This window comes from Martes martes (genome assembly GCF_963455335.1).
Source record: "Martes martes genome assembly, chromosome: 7".
In the NCBI taxonomy this organism is placed as follows: Eukaryota; Metazoa; Chordata; class Mammalia; order Carnivora; family Mustelidae; genus Martes; species Martes martes.
In genome coordinates this window covers 79,847,882-79,867,859 of record NC_137894.1, presented here as the reverse complement: position 1 = coordinate 79,867,859, position 19,978 = coordinate 79,847,882, and the positions used below count along the sequence as shown (strand labels likewise).

At 40.6% G+C, this 19,978-nt stretch overlaps 1 protein-coding gene across 8 annotated transcripts in view; it reads left to right on the top strand.

Annotated features, from left to right (window-relative positions):
- Nucleotides 1–338: 338 nt before the first annotated feature.
- The window catches only part of HECTD1 (HECT domain E3 ubiquitin protein ligase 1), a 96,934-nt gene continuing 77,294 nt past the window's right edge, over nt 339–19,978 (top strand). For all 8 annotated transcript variants that reach the window (XM_080809050.1, XM_080809053.1, XM_080809049.1 and 5 more), the window contains exons 1-2: nt 339–1,104; nt 2,542–2,702. In XM_080809050.1, coding sequence (XP_080665176.1) covers nt 2,563–2,702 — 140 coding nt within the window. In that variant the 5' untranslated portion in view covers nt 339–1,104; nt 2,542–2,562. The remainder of the gene's footprint in view (nt 1,105–2,541; nt 2,703–19,978) is intronic.

Genomic DNA, 19,978 nt, shown 5'->3' with positions numbered 1-19,978 from the left:
GTCTTATAAGCAGGCCCATTTTATTTTTAAAGGTTGTGAAACACAAAACGTCTGACGGGAATAACCACGGATGTACTCGAGACCACAACCCACAGGAAAAAGAGTCAAAAGCACACTCTTAGCGGTGCTGCTTACCGGGACGTCACTGGGCCTGAATTTACGCTCTTTTTGGAGCCTCAGTTCTCTTATTGCAATGGAGATACTGCTGGAAAATATTTACTTCCCAGGGTTGTGGTGAAAGGTTTTCCTTCTGGTGAACTGCGAGCGGTTTGCCTCCTAAGACCCCACGGTGGTGCTTTTCCTCCTGCGACGCACTTCCGTGCGTAAGGCTGCCCCGCGGGGAGGAGAGGAGCTCGCGGTGCAGTACGGGCCGCCAGGCCGGTCGGGGGCTCGGCAAGGACAGGTTGGCCACAGCTATGACGTGTAGCGTGGGGGCCTAACAGCAGCAGCACGCTAAGTGTGTAGGCACGGTGCAAAACAGGCTGAGCGTGCGTGCACCAGTGTGCGGGAGTGCTGGGAGCGGGTGCAGGACAGAAAAGCGACAGCTGACAGAGGAGTCTGAGGCCCGCAGGGCCAGAGCGTCCTGGGACTGAGAGCCACGCGTCCGGCCGCCGGGTTCGCCAGGTTGGGGCTACTGCGCCGCCGGCCGACCGGTCTCAGCAGCGCCCCACCTGGCGGCCGGTGGGGTAGCTGCCGAGAGAGTCGATTTGCTCCGCCTCCGCCGAGCTCGGCTGCCCTCCGCAGCTTCCCCGCCCCGCTCTTGCCCGACCCTCCTCCCTTCCCCCTCCGGGATCGCGATGGACGCGGCCACCCCCCGCTGCTGCCGGCAGCACCGCGCGGGCCTCTGAGCTGCGGGCCTGAGGAGCCGCGTGCCGGGGACCGGACGTGCGCTGGCTGCCGCCGGTCGGGGGAACCTCTCGCTTCCCTGTCACCAGGTCCCCGCGGAGGAAGGGGAGGGACAAGGCGCGGCTTTTCCTGTGCCGCTTGCCCGGCTCGACCTGCGCGGCCTGCGGCTTCCTGGTAACTCGAGGGCCGCGGCCGGGCCTGGCTCTGCCCGCGGCCTGCTCGGAGCTGGACCGGAGCGGTTTGGGACGACAAGCCCGGGTAAGAGCTTGAGGGACGGGGAGGCGGAAGAGCCTCAGGCGGTCGGAAGGGCCCGGCCTGGGGGCCGGGATCCCGGATGCCCGGCGGCGTGCGGAGAGCGAGACCCCGGCTTCGGGTGAGGTCGGCCGGGCTGCTTGCCGACTAACCCGCTTAGCCCCTTTGTTCCCCTCCCTCGGCCCTGCCCGCGGCGGGGCCCGGCTTGCTGGAGCTGGAGCTTGGCTTGGCCGAGCCGGAGCCCAAGGCGGGCCCCCCTTGCCCTTGAGAAAGGTTCGCCTCCCCGTCGGGCCAGGGACGTCCCCCCGAGCTTCGAAGTTCCGGGCGCCGCTCCCGAGAGACCCGCCGCCCTGCTCGGCCCGGCGGCCTGCTGTGGGCACTGAGGCTTGCTGCCTCTCCTCCAGAACTTCCCCCTCCTCGACACAGGTAGCTAACTTAGCAGGGTTTGGTGCCAAGAAACCAGAGCGCGGTGCCTGCGCCTCCCGGCGCGGGGCTCGGCTGGGCCCGGAGTGTTGGGTCATCCCTGCTGGCCGCCGCCGTTGGGTGCCCACCGGGACCCGTGGCTGCATTCACACACTTGCAGCTGGGTTACCTGGGATCCAAAGCTGTCCTTCCGTCAGGGAGCCTGCGGGCTTTTGTAATGACTTGACTCTTGGAGCTGCTTCTCTATTTTGTATTATAATTTTTTAACCAACTGCCCCATTCTGTGAGAATGGGGAAAGAGGGCCATAGAGTGGCCTGTATTCGGATCCGTAAGGTGTTAGTCCATTGCATTTACTTTTAGCATTTCTTTTTTAAACTTTTAAGAATTGCCAAGACTGCCAGAATTCTTAACCACGCCTTTACTCATAGATACAACTTGTATCTAATTATTGTTTGTACGTGGACGTCTTAAGAAGCAGTAGGTAAATTGGGAATTCAGCAGAATTTGTGGAATTGGGAGATAATTTTAAAGCAGAAACTTAATTTGGAGGGGGAGTGGACACAGTACTTAGAATCTCAAAATACTGCACCTGACACTTACCTGAAGATCAGTTTTGGGTGAAGGAGGGGGGAAGAAGTTTGTTGGAAAAAAAAAGAACCTTTAGTAAGGTGTTCTTTGCCTTTTGGCACAGACGTTGGTGACAGCAGTAGTGGGATTTAAAGTTTGACTGTGTTTGAGTCAGAGACAGTTCTGGTTTCCAGTTAAGTAGCAACCTAATCAGCTTATACTCTAATGCAAAACTGGTTTTTATTTAATATGATACATGAACATTAAACCAGAGAAATAAAGTTGAAAAACTGCATTAAAGTACTCTCTCAAACATACTTATAAGTTTTCTGATTCCTAGGAGAACACCAGGAACATTTGGTTCTAGCCGATGTAAAAGAAAAATTTTTAAACCCCAGCTGATCAGTCCTGCATATTTAAAGGACTTTTTCCTTTTCCTTTTTTAATTTAAGCAAAGAGGCTTTTAAAAAACCATGGCAGATGTGGATCCTGATACATTGCTGGAGTGGCTGCAGATGGGACAGGGTGATGAAAGGGACATGCAACTAATAGCCCTGGAACAGCTATGCATGCTGCTTTTGATGTCTGACAACGTGGATCGTTGTTTTGAAACGTAAGTATATCCCTTCGTTGTCTTCTTTTGGGGTTGCTGTGGTGACATCTGTTTTCAGCCATTTGCTGACTTCAGTTTGTATAGACTTTTCTCTAGTGAGTTTTAAAATTATCTTTTTGAAAGTGTCTGCAGTTTTGCATTTATACTTTTCTGAGAAATCGACATTGGTAGGTGAAGTAATTCATGTAATGATAATTGTGATGACAGAAATATATGTTTGTTGAATGAATAGGAATTAGGGAATACTAAATTTAACCCATAGCTTGCTTGATTCATTTTCAAAATACATTATGAACTGGGAAAATACAAATACTTCTTTAAAGGTACCTGTTTCTGTACCAAGAAATTAACTTGAAATAAACATGAAAATACAGAAGATGATGAACAGTTTCCAGGTGCCCCTTTCTTCATTAGTATTAACTCATATGACATTGTACTTTCCTTAAAGCAAATGATTGCTTTGTAAATTTCAGTTTGGAGGGTACAAATAGGATGTTACTCATAATAGCATATTTTTGAAATAGTAGAAACAGATTTTGAAATTTGGAGTTTGAACAGTTTTATTCAGAGGTTTTAATATAGAATTTGTGTGAAAATGTAAAAGAATTCTTTACTAGATTGGCTATTAATGCTGTTTTTTCTCATATATGATTACTTGCCTGGTTAGATTAACCATTCTTCTGAATACTTTTACTGTTTATTTTATATTACTTATTTACAATTTTGAGTTCTGATAGTTAATGAAAACTCAGATTTCTGTATTTGTTTTAATGCCATTTTGAGATAATTAGAAAGTGTTTGAGATGTTGACTTAAAACTTTGTATAATTATCTTAATTTCTTTGAGGTGGTGATAAAGGCTGTTATAAAATTGACTAAGTTTTTTTTTTCTTTAAGATTATTTATTAGAGAGAGAGAGTGTATGCGCTCGAGTATGAGTGGATGGTGGTGGGGGAGAAGCAGAGGGAGAAGCTGAGCAGGGAAACCCGTCTTGGGGCTTGATCCAAGCCCAGGACCTGGGGATGGTGACCTGAGCCAAAGGCAGCTGCTTTATTTGACAAAGCATTTTTTAATTGTCTTCATTTTTGAATGAATAATTAATGAAGATGAATTAATAAAGTTAATAATTCTTAGTTGTAAATCCCATTAAGACAGTAAAAATCTTAGGATAAAAATCCTTATAAACAAAGTTTCAAATTCACTGTTTTTTATTTTTGTTTTCTTTCAAGAGTTTATTTGAATTCAGGTTAGTCAACTTGTAGTAAGTACTGGTTTCAAGGGTACAGTTTAGTGATTCATCACCCAGTTACCCTATCCCCCTACCCCAAATCACAATTTATTAGTGGCCCATTCATGTCAACTAGTTTTTGTTATTAACAAAACTTTGAATGCATAATAATAGCCCCTCTGTTGATACTTATTTTAGCAGGATTCCTAGAAAAGTGAAGTAGATTTTTGAGTATTCTCAGATTTCATTAGAGGGTCTTCATTACCTGAGAATTACTTTTTTTTTTTTTTAATTAAGATTATTTATTTATTTATTTGACAGAGATCACAAGTAGGCAGAGAGGCCGGCAGAGAGAGAGGAGGAAGCAGGCTCCCTGGGATCACGACCTGAGCTGAAGGCAGAGGCTTTAACCCACTGAGCCACCCAGGCACCCCTACTTTTGGTTTTTTAAAAGTTATCTGGGATGCTTGGTTGGCTTAGTCCGTTAAGTGTCTGTCTTTGGCTCAGGTCATGATTCCAGGGTCCTGGGATGGAATCTGCCATCAGACTTCTTGCTGGGTGGGGAGCCTCCTTCTCCTCCTTCCCAGCTTGTGCTGGCTTGTGCTCACTTGTGCTCACTTGTACTCTCTCTGTGGCTGTCTTTGTCTCTCTCTCTCTCTCAGACAAATAGGGACACCTCAGTGGCTCAGTCTTTAAGCATCTGCCTCTGGCTCAGGTCATGATCCTAGCATCCTGGGATCGAGCCTCACATCAGGCTCCCTGCTCTCCTGCTACTGCTCCCCTTGCTTGTGTTCCCTCTCTCACTGTGTCTCTCTCGTCGAATAAATAAATAAAATGTTTAAAAAATAAGAAATTACTCTTGCCAATCAAAGTAATGATTGTTTTGTATCTTTACTAAGTACTAATATATAGTAGTTATTTGTAGTGGCATTTAAAAAAGGTGTTACCAATTAAAACAATTTTAAAGGAAATATTTATTTATTTATTTTTACTGATTTTATTTATTTATTAGAGAGAAAGAGAGAGAGAGCATGAGCGGGGGAGGGTCACAGAGAGAAGCAGACTCCCCGCTGAGTAGGGAGCCAGATGTGAGAGTCCATCCCAGGACTCCAGGATCATGAACTGAACCTCCAGGTGTCCTTAAAGGAAATTTGTAAAATAAAAAAACATCCGTATATAAAATCCTACCATCCTAACATAACTTGTTCTTTACATTTTCCCTTCTAGGCTTATTTATATTTGATACAATACAATGTTATGAAAGATGAAATTAAAGTCAGATATGATTTATATTTTTTATTTACTAAGATAACAAGACTATTTTCAAATTGGAATGGTTACCCCTATTTCATGCAGCATACCAGTAATTTGTCTAACAAAAAACAGATCTTTGATTAAATTTGTAACATTTTTTTAAAAAATGCTTAGTTTGCTCTCTTTGTTCTATAGTCCAAGATTTTCTTGTCACAAGGGAACTTGTTTTGAGTCCCTTAAACCAGAGGCAGCTTGGTGAGGTGGAAAGAATGGGCTGTGGCATCAGAGACCTGGGTTCATGTTCTTGGATTCTTGGTCTACTATGTCTAATTTAGCCTTGGAGAGCCTTAGTTTAGTTTCTTTCTGTGTAGAATAGCAGTAGGTTCCTTGTGAGGATTAAAGGAAAGAATGTATATGAAAAGTGATTTGGTTAAAGTGGGCTACCTACTAATTTTTTTTTAAACATTTTATTTATTTATTTGACGGACAGATCACACGTAGGCAGAGAGGCAGGCAGAGAGAGAAGGGAGGAAGCAGGCTCCCTGCTGAGCAGAGAGCCCGATGCCGATGCCGGGCTCCATCCCAGGGCTTTGGGATCATGGCCTGAGCCGAAGGCAGCGGCCTTAACCCACTGAGCCACCCAGGTGCCCCTACATTTCTAATTTTGAATTTTATTTTGGGACTTTATTTTGTGAAGCTGATTGATTTTGGAGAGTCTTTTAAAATTCTTGGCAAGAGTCAAGAAATGGGGTAGGGGAAAAGCAAGATGATGTGCATATTTTGAATACTGAAATTTGAATTTTTAAAAATTTCCCATACCAACTTGATTTCCTAAGATATTAGCAAACAGTCCTTATTTATATTGAATAAAGCAGAAGATGTCTATATGTTCAGATATGTATTTCCCTTATTAGCTTGTATTAATAGTTGTATGTCTCTTTAGTCAGGAAAGGCAGATGGTGTGGTAGAATAATGGCCTTTGGGATGGGATAGATTTGGGTTCAGTTTTTGTGAAGATTAAAAGGGATGATAGATGTGAAATCCCTAGCATAGTGCTTTTTTCACTTAATGGTTAAGTCTTTTCCTTTAGTGTAGTATTATATGTGGCTCTCCATTTTTTGAAGAGTCTTGACAGTCTTTTTGAAGTTAAGGAATATATATTTTCTGTGACGCTGTGATATTTCTTATTAATGCCTGAACTTACAGGGTAATGCTCTAAAAAATAAAATTCAAGTTCAAGGTGAGTTTTTGCTTTCATCTGTGATATGTTAGTGAGTTAAATTTAATATGTTATAAATTTAATAAGAGTTAAATTTAATGAGTTACAAATGAGTTTGCAATCACATTAAAATGGATGATTATTGTACATGTTATTATAAATAGGTAAATCCTGGGCACTTGTAGATCCTGCCTCTTATCTCTTCAGATAGTATAATTTAAAAGTTCTATTTTCTGGGTAGAATCTAAGATCTACAAAATGGGATATTAGGGATAGTACTTTTATTTTATTTTTAAGATTTTATTTACTCATTAAAGAGAGACAGAAATAGAGGCAGAGGGAGAGGCGGGCTCCCAAAGGAGTAGGGAGCCTGACTCGGGGCTCAATCCCAGGACCCTGGGATCATGACCTGAGCCAAAGGCAGATGCTTAACTGACTGAGCCACCCAGGCACCCTAGTGATAGTACTTTTTAGGTACTAGAAGGCTCTTTTTTTTTCTTTTTATTTTTTTTAAGATTTTATTCATTTATTTGACACAGAGAGATCACAAGTAGGCAGAGAGGCAGACGGTGGGTTGTGGGTGGTGGGGAGCAGACTCCCTGCTGAGCAGGGAGCCCGATGTGGGGCTCGATCGCAGGACCCTGAGTTCATGACCTGGGCTGAAGGCAGAGGCTTAACCCACTGAGCCACCCAGCTGCCCCTGGCCTTTGAAGAAGTGGTTTTTTCTAGAGCTATAAAGGATGAGTAAGTTTATGGGATGAAGTATGAAGAGGAGGTAGAAGGGTGTTTGAAGAGGAGGCAATGTGCAAAGAATTTGAAGTGGGATAAGTAGGGCATGGTTGAGGAACATGAAGAAAACTAGTGTGACTGGGACAAGGAGTTTGCCTAAGTGCTGTGTAGGAGGTAGGAGCTAGATGGGATGGAGTCTTTCGTATATGATAAGTAAAGCTTTTGGTTTTATCTTAAGAACAGTGCAAAGGCAGTGAAATAGTGCAAAAGAGTGACTGATACGATTATATTTGTTTTTCAGAAACATTACCTGCTCTTTTGAGAATAGAATAGATGAGTGGAGAGGGCAGGAAGAACAATTTCTTTTAGGCTTTGCCGATTATGGTTGAGTGAGAGGTTGGTAGTAATAGAAGTATGAAGAAGTAGAGAGAGAGAGAGATTTAGGAAGAAAAATAGTCAGAACTTTTTGAATGATTGGATATGAGAGTTAGAGAGGAAGTATCATGCATTACTCAGGTTACAATGGATGGTGATGCCATTCAGTGAGAGAGAACACTGGAAGAGTTTTGAGGGGCTGAGATCATGAGTTTGGAATTTGGCTGGATTCTCATATCTGCCTCTGCATTCAGCCTGCTGGATTCTGTTTTGATAGAAATATATGAAAAAATTATCCTCCACAAATGTGGTTGGAAAAGGGAGGAATGTTGTAGTGATTTTTATACATAATTATGGATATTCTTTGATACGTTACCAAAACTGGACAAGTGATAGTTTCTTAAAGGTTAGTTATAATGTGGATTGTGAATCATATCAGTGAGGTCCTTGTACTCTGTTACATAAAATTTATTGGTCTCTCTTGTACTTTGAGTGGATTTTTTTTTTAAATCTGTGTTTAAGCTTGTAAAATTGTGACCTGGTTATGGATTCACTGAGCTATATGATAATCCAAATATTGACATATGTCATTCTACAATATCACAAACTCATATTTGTTTAATGTGAATACTGATCTCATCAGAAAAGTTTCAATATTGGGAAGCTGTCTAGCTCATGGTAGCAGATACAAGTTTTCCAAAATTGTCATTTTTGCTTGAAAGCTTTAATGTTATCATTGGCAATAAGTACTGTCAGTTGTTTTCCTTGTAGTGGAAGGCTTACTTTGTTAAATTTTGAGAAATGTTTGCCAGGTTTCCAAGTCTGAATAATCACAGTTTGTCTGAAGTTCTTTAAAGTAAAAATGGTGTTGCATGAAAAAAAGTGTCTAGTTGAGCTCTCCAACAGTTAGCCAAGTGCTTTCCCTTGACACAGCCATCATTCTTTAGGAGGCAGAAGTGCTTTATACTTACTTCCCATTACCTGTAGTAGGTTATTAAAAAGACAGGTATTCAAGGGTTGTGATGTAGTAAAATTAATAATTTTTTTCCTTCATCAAAGTTACTCTGTAGTGAAAGTGTTTCCCCCCAGCCCCCCATGCCAAAGCTCAGCAGTGAAGAATACAGCTACTAGTAGTACAGTTTAGTACCCTTGCCTTGATTCATGCTGAAATGCCAGCAGTTTCATCCACCATTGCTTTTGCATCATTAGTGTACATGTCAACACAGGAAGAAAGTGGTTCAAAAAGAGAAAGGACAATTGTGTTGAATTGTGGTGAGAGGTCAAGTAGGGTGAAGACTGAAAGCGTCCTTTGGATTTAGCTACATTCTCAAGGACATTGATCTTAATGAGAGCTGAGTGGAGTGGTGGTGAGGGAGAGATTTGAATGGGTCCAGGAATAAGTAGGATATGAAGAAATAGAGCCAGGGAGTGTGGAAAACTTTTTCAAGAAGTTAGATTGGAATGGGGGTATGGGATTTTGTCTTTTCAAGGTCAAAGAGATAGGAGAGAGAATATCCATAGTGTTTAGGATTCTGAGAAACTGGGAGAAGATTGGCTTCTGTTAAGACTAGTGCTTTTTAAACTTTAGTGTGCATGATGTGAATCACCTGGGGATCTTGCTAAGCTGCAAATTATGATTCATTTGGTTTGGTGTGCTACCCGATAGTCTGCATTCCTAGTATGCTACCAGATAATGCTGAAGCTGTGGTCAGAAAAATCTTATGTTTAGGAGTAAAGCTCTGATCCGCTGGTGGAGAGATGGGTTTTATTTTAGGTAGTGTGTTCCTTGTAAAACAGGGCAGATGGGAAGATTAGATATAGATGTTTTAGGTTTAGGTTTGATGGTTAAAAGTTTGAGGGATTTCTGTCCGATGACCTTTTCTCTCCCTGAAGTAGGAGATTGAAAAGAATGATAGATCTTGGATTGGTATGGGGAAATAATTATAATTTGCTAGTAGCTTCATAATAGATATCCCTGTCTCCAAGCTAACAATAACCAGAGTCATATCTTAAAATATTTTTCATGGTCTTTTCCCCCCAGCTTTATTGAGGTATAAATAGTTTTAAAACAATTATTTGACTGTACCACTCTATTTTATAAACTCCTTGGGTCTTTACCTAATGGATAAGATTCAGATGCCTTCAAAGACTCCTCCTGTGTTCTCAAAGTACTACTAGATACATACCACTAGTACTTTTTCTTTTTCTTTTGTCATTTTAAAAAGTATTTATTTGAGAGATAGCTCATGAGCTAGAGCGAGCATGAGCAAGCATGAACAGAGGGGAGGGGCAGAGGGAGAAGCAGACTCCCCACTGAGCAGGGAGTTGGTGTGTTCAGGGTTCCATCCTAGGACCCTTGGATCATGAATTGAGCTGAAGGCAGCCACTGAACTGATGGAGCCACCCAGGTGCCCTTACTTTTTTTTCTTCCTATTGCTAAGCATAGAGTCTGGCATATAATAGCTAATAATCAGATAGTGAACAAAATGAAGAAGTTATTTATATTGTGCTTGCTTTTCATTTATGCCTAAAGAAAGTATTTTTGGGGTCATAAATTGGTTGGGGAGCATATAAGAGGAGGAGCATTGTATTCTTCTCTGTAGTACAGACAGTGACAGAATCAATATATATATATTTTCCCTATCCCCCTGCATTTATGTACCTGCTTTTTCCATATTAACTTCTGTTTTCTTCTACCCCATGGCAGAGTAATAGGGAAGTGAAATTACTTTTTTTTTGATAAGCCCTACAGCTGATCCTTCCTTGGATAGGGAAAGATCATTATTTCAAATACATATAATACTAAAAAGTTAAGTAAGTAATTTCTGTTTACACAAATCAAGTATTGTTATGTACTTCTTTTCAGTGGACAGCCGAAAGAAGTGTTAGAAGATGAGAACCATTCTCTGTAAGGGAGCTCATAGATAATGATATTCTGTGAGCTTTTGTTAAGTTTACCAAAGTGTCTTTCACCTTAAAATACTTTTTAAAAATAGATTTTATTTAATTATTTGACAGAGAGAGACACAGTGAGAGCGGGAACACAAGCAGGGGGAGTGGGAAAGGGAGAAGCAGGCTTCCTGCTGAGCAGGGAGCCCGATGCGGGGCTCAGTCCCAGGACCCTGAGATCATGACCTGAGCTGGAGGCAGACGCTTAACAACTGAGCCACCCAGGTGCCCCTCACCTTAAAATATTTAAAAAAACAAAACATATATTCTTCTTTGTAGCTGTAAACAATGTATGTTTTACATACTTGTTGACTGTGCCATGAGGCCTTTTAGTTCCTTAGAGCCCAGCACTGTCTTAATCATCTTTGTATCCTACCTTCCAATATCTAGCACAGTACTTGGCACAAAAAAGTACTATCTGTTCAATAGATACTTATTTAATGAATTGCAGTCAGATTTGTGTGTGTGTTTTAATTGGAGAAAAGCAAGTCTACGTATTGGAATTTTACTTCTTTTCCTTTGAGAGGGAAGGCCATAATTTTCAACTGCTATGCCAGGAGTTATTTTTAGTTAAGCAATACAGGGAGAGTCAAGGCTGGGAGCAGGGACAAAAATAAAAGATGAGGTGCACCTGGGTGGCTCAGTGGGTTAAGCTTCTGCCTTTGGCTCAGGTCATGATCTCAGGGTCCTGGAATAGAGCCCCACATTGGGCTCTCTGTTCAGCAGGGAGCCTGCTTCCCCCTCCTCCTGCCTGCCTCTCTGCCTACTTCTGATCTCTCTCTCTGTGTCAAATAAATAAATAAAATCTTAAAAAAAAAAAGATGAAATGGATCAAAAGATGTTATTTATTATCTTTATGAAACCAAATTTATTAGACTTTTACAGTTAAAATTTTGTTTTAATTCTTTAATAAAGGAAATGCCCAATTTGCAGACCATATTCAGTAAAATATCACCATTGTAGATAACTTCTTTATTTATTAAAAAGGTTAAATTTTAGGGGCACCTGGGTGGCTCATTGGGTTAAGCCTCTGCCTTCTGCTCAGGTCATGGTCTCAGGGTCCTGGGATCGAGACCCGCATCGGGCTCTCTGCTCAGCAGAGAGCCTGCTTCCTCCTCTCTCTCTGCCTGCCTCTCTGCTTACTTGTGATCTTTCTCTTTCTGTTAAATAAATAAATAAAATCGGGGCGCCTGGGTGGCTCAGTGGGTTGGGCGTCTGCCTTTGGCTCAGGTCATGATCTCGGGGTCCTGGGATCAAGCCCCGCATCGGGCTCTCTGCTCAGCAGGGAGCCTGCTCCCCCCTACCCCAGCTCTCTTTCTGCCTGCCTCTCTGCCTGCTTGTGATCTCTGTCTGTCAAATAAATAAATAAAAATCTTTAAAAAAAAAACTTTTTTTAAAAAAGGTTAAATTTTATATTGTAAATCTTCAAAAATCTTGGCCCAAGTCCAAACGATACAGTCTAGAAAAAGGATAGGATAGTTACAGTATAAGAACTATTAAAGTTCCCAAGGAAATTATTTATCTTTGGAACCTCATGAAGCTTTTTGTTCTCATTTTTTTGTTTGTTTGTTTTAAGATTTTATTTATTTATTTGAGAGAGAAAGAGATTGTGAGTGATAGAGAGCAGGGGCAGAGGGAGAGGGAGAGGGAGAAGCAGGTTCCCTGCTTAGCAGGAAGCCTGACGCAGGGCTTGATCTGAGGACTCAGGGATCATGACATGAACCAAAGGCAGATGCTTAACCAACTAAGCCACTCAGGTGCCCCTATTCTTGCTTTAAATTACTTACTCTGCTTTCATCAGAGAAAGATTCTGATGTCATTGCAGGTACCATTTCCTAATTAGGCTATTTTTAGGTCTATAAACTGGTATTAGGTCTATAAACTGATGTAGTACTAGGTTTAATTATATAAAAATAATTTCTACCCATAATGTGAGAGATAAATCTTCAACAAATTTAAAAGTTTGAAAAGCTCTTTAATTATAAATAAAAGTTTGTGCCATGGATGTATACTTTTAGCACTATTCAGGGAGTGCTGTGGTTAGGATATGCATGATACTCATTTTTTTTTTCTTAAATTTATTTAAATTACACATAGTAAAGTTCGGAGTTTTGACAAATGCAAAGTCACATAACCACCACCACAATTGAAATTCAGCACAGTTCCAACATCCCAAAACATTCCCTAGAGCTGTCCTTTTGAAGTTAAATCCTTCCCCAACTCCAGTGCTTGACAACCAGTGAGTGGTCTGTTCTTTGATGCTATAGTTTTGACTTTACCAGAATGTTGTATAAGTAGAATCTCATATACATTGTGTAGTGTTTTGAGTCCGGCTTCATAAGTGTAGTATATTGCATTTGAGAGTCATCTCTGTTGCTGTGTGTATAATAAGTAGTTCCTTTTAATATCTGTGTAGTACCATTTTATGGTTGTACCCCACAGATGGTTTATCCATTTACCTCTTGAAAGACATTTGGCTTTGCGGTTTTGGTGATTATGACCGGAGTTGCTATAAACATTAGTATATAGATTTCTGTGTAAATATATATTTTCATTTCTTCTGCAGTTGTTAGAGAAAAATCTGACAGGGCACCTGGGTGGCTCAGTCCTTAAGATTCTAGGCTCAGGTCATGATCCCAGAGTCCTGGGATTGAGGCTTGCATGGGGCTCCCTGCTGGGTGGGAAGCCTGCTTCTCCCACTCTCCCTGCTTCTGTTCTCTCTCTTGCTGTGTTTCGCTCTGTCAAATAAATAAAATCTTTAAAAAAAAATCACTGCAAAATTAAAAAAAAAAAAAAGAAAGGAAAATTTGACAAGATGGAGGATTTGGCAGACTGACCTCAAAAGTTATATGGAAATGCAAAGGACCTACACTAGCCAAAACAACTTTAATTAGAGGACTAATAATATCATACTTAAATTCCTGTTATATTGGTGCAGTAATCAAAACAGTGTGGTATTGATATAAAGCAAAATGGATCGATGAAATGGAGCAGAGAGTCAGAAATAGATTGACATACCGGGATACCTTATTTCAATAAAGGTGCAAAGGCAGTTCAGTGGGAAAGAATAGTATTATTTTATGGTGCTGGAACAATTGGTGTCCATGTGGAAAAAAGGAAAAACTAACTGTGACTAGTGTACCACACCATATATAGAAATAAAATGAATCATAGACCTTAATGAAGAACGTAAAACTATAAGACCTCTAGAAGAAAACATAGAGATATCCTTTGTGACCCTAGGTTAGTCAAGTATTTCTCAAGTAATTACCAAAAGCACAACCCATAAGAGAATAAATTGGTATGTTTGAAGGTTTTTATAACTAATTCTTTGTGTAATAGAGGACTATTTAAGTTACTTAATTCTTTGTGGGTTTTTTTTTTTTAAGATTTTATTCATTTATTCGAGAGAGAGAGACAGAGATAGTGACAGAGATAGTGAGAGAAAACATAAGTGGGGAGGAGAGGGAGAAGCAGGCTCCCCCCTGAGCAGGAAGCATGATGTGGGGCTTGATCCCAGGACCCTGGAATCATGACCTGAGCAGAAGACAGATGCTTAACTGACTGAGCTACCCAGGTGGCCCTAAGTTACTTAATTCTTGAGTGAATTTTAGTAGTATGTCTTTCAAGGAATTGGGCTAACTAATGTGAATTAGAATTTATGGGCATAGAGTTGTTTGCAATATTCCTTTTTATCCTTAGGTGTTTGTACAGTGTGTTGGGATAATCTTATTTTTCATCTTGATTCTTTTTTTTCCATGTATGTCTCTGGTATCATTTTCTTTAACTTTGAAGAACTTTCTCTAGCATTTCTTTTTCTTTTCTTTTTTTAAGATTTTATTTATTTATTTGAAAGAGAGCAGAGAGAGAAAGAGAACATGGGGTAGAAAGAGCAGAGGGAGAAGCAGTCTCCCCTCTAAGCAGGAAGCCTGATACGGTCCTGGATCCCAGGATTCTGGGATCATGACCTGAGCCAAAGGCAGACGCTTAACCAACTGAGCCACCCAGTGGCCAGGTGCCCTTTCTTTTCTTTTCTTTTTTTTTTTAAGTAGGAGCCACACCCTGTGTTGAGCTCAACATGGGGCTTGAACTCAGCACCCTGAGATCAAGATCTGAGCAGAAATCTTGTTGAGTTGGGAGTTTAACCAACTGAGCCACCCAGGCGCCCCTCTTTAACATTTCTTTTAGGGAAGTCTGCTGGTGATTAATTCTCTTAGTTTTCTTTCATCTGAGAATGTATTTTGTATTTATGCTGTGAAGATATTTTTGCTAGATATAAAATTCTGGGGTGACAGTTCTTTTCAGCATTTTAAAGATATTATTCCAAAAAAAAAAAAAAGGATATTATTCCATTGTTTTCCAGCCTTTATGGTTTCTGATGAGAAATCTGCATTTATTCTGATCTTTGTTTCTTTGCGTTGCTTTTCCTTTTGCTGCTTTTAAGATTTTTAAAAAAAATTTACCTTTGCAGGGTTTTGCTGTTTGATTATGATTTGCCTGTGCATGGTTGTCTTAATTGAAGTTTGCTGAGCTTCTTGACTCTGTATGCCTTTCACCACATTTAGAGCATTTCTTTGTCAAACCTGTTTTCTACAGCAATTTTGTTTTCTCCTTTCCTTCTGGGGCTCCAGTGGCACAACTGTTAGACTTTTTAATGTGTTCCCTTGGATGCCTGTCACTATTTCCTTTTTTCTCCCAGTCTTTTCACTCTGTTCTTCAGATTGGATAATTTTTATTACCTGTTTTCAATTTCACTGGCTATGTTTTATGGCTTTTGAGCCCATCTAGTGAAGTTTTCCCCCCACTCACAAATTGTACTTTTTCTTTCTTTTTTCCTTTTTTTTTTTTTTTAAAGATTTTACTTATTCATATGAGATAGAGAGCACAAGCAGGGGGAGAGGTGGAGGGAGAGGGAGAAGTAGATTCCGTGCTGAACTGGGAGCCTGACGTGGGGCTTGATCCCAGGATCCTGGGATCATGACCTGAGCTGTAGACAGATACTTAACCTGAGCCACCCAGGCCCCCCTGTACTTTTTATTTCTGAAACTTCCATTTGATTCTTTTTTATGCTTTCTGTTTCCAGTCATTTCTCTCTCTTTTTTTTTAATTTATTTGTTAGAGAGAGAGCGAGCGAGCACAGGCAGACAGAGTGGTAGGCAGAGGCAGAGGGAGAAGCAGGCTCCCCGCGGAGCAAGGAGCCTGATGTGGGACTCGATCCCAGGACGCTGGGATCATGACCTGAGCCGAAGGCAGCTGCTTAACCAACTGAGCCACCCAGGCGTCCCGTGTTTCCAGTCATTTCAAGAATGTTCACATTTACCTCTTGGGGTATAGTTCCAATTCCTAATTGATAATCCTCCTTGATAATTTTTGTTTCTTTTTTTTTTTAACCCCTGATAATTTTAATATCTAGGTTGTCTCAGGCTTGTATCTGTTGACAGTCTCCCTCTGTTGACAGGCTCCATTTGTAGTGTGAAGCCTGACATGAGTCTTGAACTTATGACCCTGAGATCAGGACCTGAGCTGAGATCAAGAGTCAGATCGATGCTTAACCGACTGAGCCACCCAGGCACCCCGCTGTCTTTTTCTTGAGTTGGATAAGTCATATTGTAGTGATTCTTTGTGTTTCAAGTTTTTTATGGCTCCGTGCCCAATGTGGGCATTGAACTCATGACCCTGAGATTGAAGTGTCACATGCTCTACTGACTGAGTCAGCCAGGCACCCCTGTTTCAAGTTATTTTGGATTTTATCTTAGCTATTTGGGATATTGTTAGACTCTGGGTTTTATAACAATCCTCTGGAGATAATGTTGATTTTGTTTTGTGTTGGCATGCAGTCATTCTGATTAGATTTAGATTGCAAGTTCTGTCTTGCCCTCTATGGGTGGTGGTTCCAATGTTAGTGATTTCATAGCTTTTGTTATGGTGTTTGGGTCTACTCTGTATGTACATTTGTCATTCAGAGTATAATCTGGGGCTTGAGTGGTGGATTATATCATAGTTCAGTTGTCAGAGTCTTTGCTGGTGTTTTTCAGCTCTTTCCTTCACAGTGTAGTTTGGAGGTGAGCTTAGGACTTGTGTTGGGGATCCTTTTTCTGCTCTTTCTTTTCTGAGATTTCCCCTGTATCTTTTGGCTACCTGGAGCCCTTTTTACTGGTGTTCTAGCTATAAAACTGGGACTTTCTTGATGTTATAGCTACACTTCTTCCCATCACCTCCCCCTCCACTCTTACCCCTTATGCTGGGACTAAACTAGACTAGACTAGGCTGCCCCTAAGATGAAAGTAGTGAGAGAAAAGGGAAGATAACAGGATTCTTCTCATTCTCTTTTATCCATAGGGGCTCCTTTTCTTAGTGCCCAGTTCTCTCCAGCACCTTAGATGCTCATGCCATCTCTACTGCACTGTGCATGTGTCACTCAGGATTTAGTGTGAGGCTTAACTCTGAGGCTAGCCTTGGGGCCAGGTAGGGAGTAAGAAGCCCCAGGAATTTCTCCCCACACTCTCTGGCTCACAGAGACCCTCTTTATTGGTCCTCTCTGAGTTTATGTTCTGTGTTCCTGCTATATAGTTTGAGACTTGACCCATCAAGGCATCAGAACCAGAAAAGAACCAGAACCAGAAAAGAAAAGAGGAAAGGAAAAATGCCCCTGAAAACTTCTATCATGGGTCCTTATTTAAGTTTTGGCTTCCTTCCCTAGTCCATCTGCTCTTTACTTTTCAGAGTCTTCAGATGGTTGCTTTTTGTTTTTTTTTCTCCAAGGTTTTTGGTTATAATTGGGAGAAATAGGCTATAATAAACTTACCGTAGTTGACTTGCCCCAAATTTTAAATTTATTTTCTGGGAATTGTAAAATACACTTGTTTCAGAGATTTGGAAAAATCAGAAAAGCTTAGAGAATGAGAAGTGTAGAGAATGAGAAATTTGGACAAATCAGAAAAGTTTAGAGAAGTTTTTAGAGAAATTATTTGTAATTGCACTCTCTAGTACTAAGCTATTTTAACTTTTTCCTTTAGTTTTTTCTCTGAATATTTTAACACGAAGAACACCACAATGGGTATGATTTTTCTTCTTTTACCTAATATTTTTATTAAATAATATTTGTATCATAATATGTTTTTAGTAAATACCTCAGTAAAACCAGCATAATCTGTCATATGGATGTGTCATATACTTAATTATGCCCTTGTTATTAGATACACGGTTTATGTCACTGTGACCATCTTTGTATATACCTTTTTTTACATTAACATATAATGCATTATTTGCTTTAGGGATACAGGTCTGTGAATCATCAGTCTTACACAATTTACAGCACTCACCATAGCACTTACCCTCCCCAGTATCCATAACCTAGCCACCCTATCCCTCCCCGCCCTCCCCCACGTACATTTTTGCCTGATAACTTTTTTGGAACTCTTGACTTCACAATTCATAATGAGGAAATCAAACTTTCCTTAATCTGTTTTAAATAATATTTAATTATTTTCTGAAGTCTGACCCAGTGTGTTTGCATATAATTATCTTCTTATAAACGTTTTCAAAAAGGTATTTCTTTCGATAGAAGATCTTGTAGTTTTTGATTGTTTTGAACTTTAGAGTTCATTGTAGGAAAATGTAATTGAAGATGATGTTATAAGCTTTCAGTCCTTGGAGGTAGGAATGAATAGGTTAGTAAATTGTGATTTTTATTTTTTTAAGGGAAAATGGAATGGAGATTTTAAAATGATGTTAATATATGCCCAGCATGGTTTCGTATCTGCCTCCAGTATGTATTCATATAGAAATAAGGTCTGCATTAGAAATAAAGCAATGAGATATGAATGATTGAATTTATTTTGTAGTAAATTTTTTGTGATTCTAATTAGAGACTCTCTATAGCCTGAAGTGTTTGTGGGTGTATGCATGCAGCTTTAGGTTCTTTTGTATTTTCTTGGGGGTTTGAATAATTCTGTGTTTAATTTTAAAAGTTTATTAATTCTTGGGGCACCTGGGTGGTTCAGTCAGTTGTGTCTGCCTTTAGCTCAGGCTATGATCCCAGGGTCCTAGGATCTAGCCTTGAGTCAGGTTCCCTGCTCAGTTGGGAGCCTGCTTCTTTCTTACCTTCTGCGCCACCCTCTCCAAACCCCCTGCTCATGCTCACTCACTCTCTCAAATAAATAAATAAAATCTTTTTTTAAAAAATTAAAGTTTATGGCACCTGGGTGGCTCAGTTGGTTAAGCAACTACCTTTGACTTAGGTCATGATCCTGAATCCCAGTATCAAGTCCCACATCAGGCTTCCTGCTCGGCAGGGAGGCTGCTTCTCCCTCTGACTCTCCCCCATCTCATGCTCTCTCGCTCACTCATTCTTTCCCTTCAAATAAATAAAATCTTTTTAAGAAAAAGTTTATTAATTCTGTCATGGCCAGCCAAATTTTATGAAATAAAGTCTTTAAGTGTTTATCAAAAGTAAAATAAAGTCTTTAAGTGTTTAGCAAAAATTTATTTTATTTTAAGATTTTATTTATGTATTTGACAGAGAGAGACACAGCGAGAGAGGGAACACAAGGAGGGAGAGTGGGAGAGGGAGAAGCAGGCTTTCCGCTGGGCAGGAAGCCCAATTCAGGGCTCGATCCCAGGACCCTGGGATTATGACCTGAGCTGAAAGCAGAGGCTTAACCCACTGAGCCACCCAGGAGCCCCCAGGTTAGCAAAAATTTAAAGATAGTAGCATTTTGTATGGCTTAGCAGTGGGGAAATAAATACTCCAAAATGCTTGTGGTGGAATTATACTTTTGTTTTTTTGACTTATTTTTTTAATTTATTTACTTATTTAATTTTATTTATTTTCTTCATTTATGTTATTTTTTAAAGATTTTATTTATTTATTTGACAGAGGGAGACACAGTGAGAGAGGGAACACAAGCAGAGGGAGTCGGAGAGGGAGAAGCAAGCTTCCCGCTGAGCAGGGAGCCCGATATGGGGCTCGATCCCAGGACCCTGAGATAACGACCTGAACTGGAGGCAGACGCTTAACAACTGAGCCACCCAGGCTCAGTTTAATTTTTTTTTTAGATAGAGTGTGCTGGGGAGGCAGAGGAGAGGGAGAAAGAGAATCATAAGCAGGATCTACACCCAGTGTCACCTGACAAGAGGCTTGATCTCATGGCCCTGAGATCATTTCCTGAGCTGAAATCAAGAGTTGGATGCTTAACCAACTGAGTTACCTAGATGCCCCTCAAGTTTTTATTTAAATTTGCAATCAGAAATCTGTGTATAACCTTTGACCCCCAGAAACTTAACTACTTATATCTTCCTGTTGACCAGAAGCCTTACTGATAGAAATAACAGTTACTGTACGGTATTTATGAAAAAACAAAAACAAAAACCCCAACAACCCATGTATAAGTAGGTCTGCACAGTTTAGACCCTGTGGTCAGCTGTACTGGTACAGGCGTGTAAAGATATACCTCCAAGAGTATTCACTACAGCACTATTTCAAATAGTAAAAAATTGGAAACCACCCTAGTGGTGAATAATG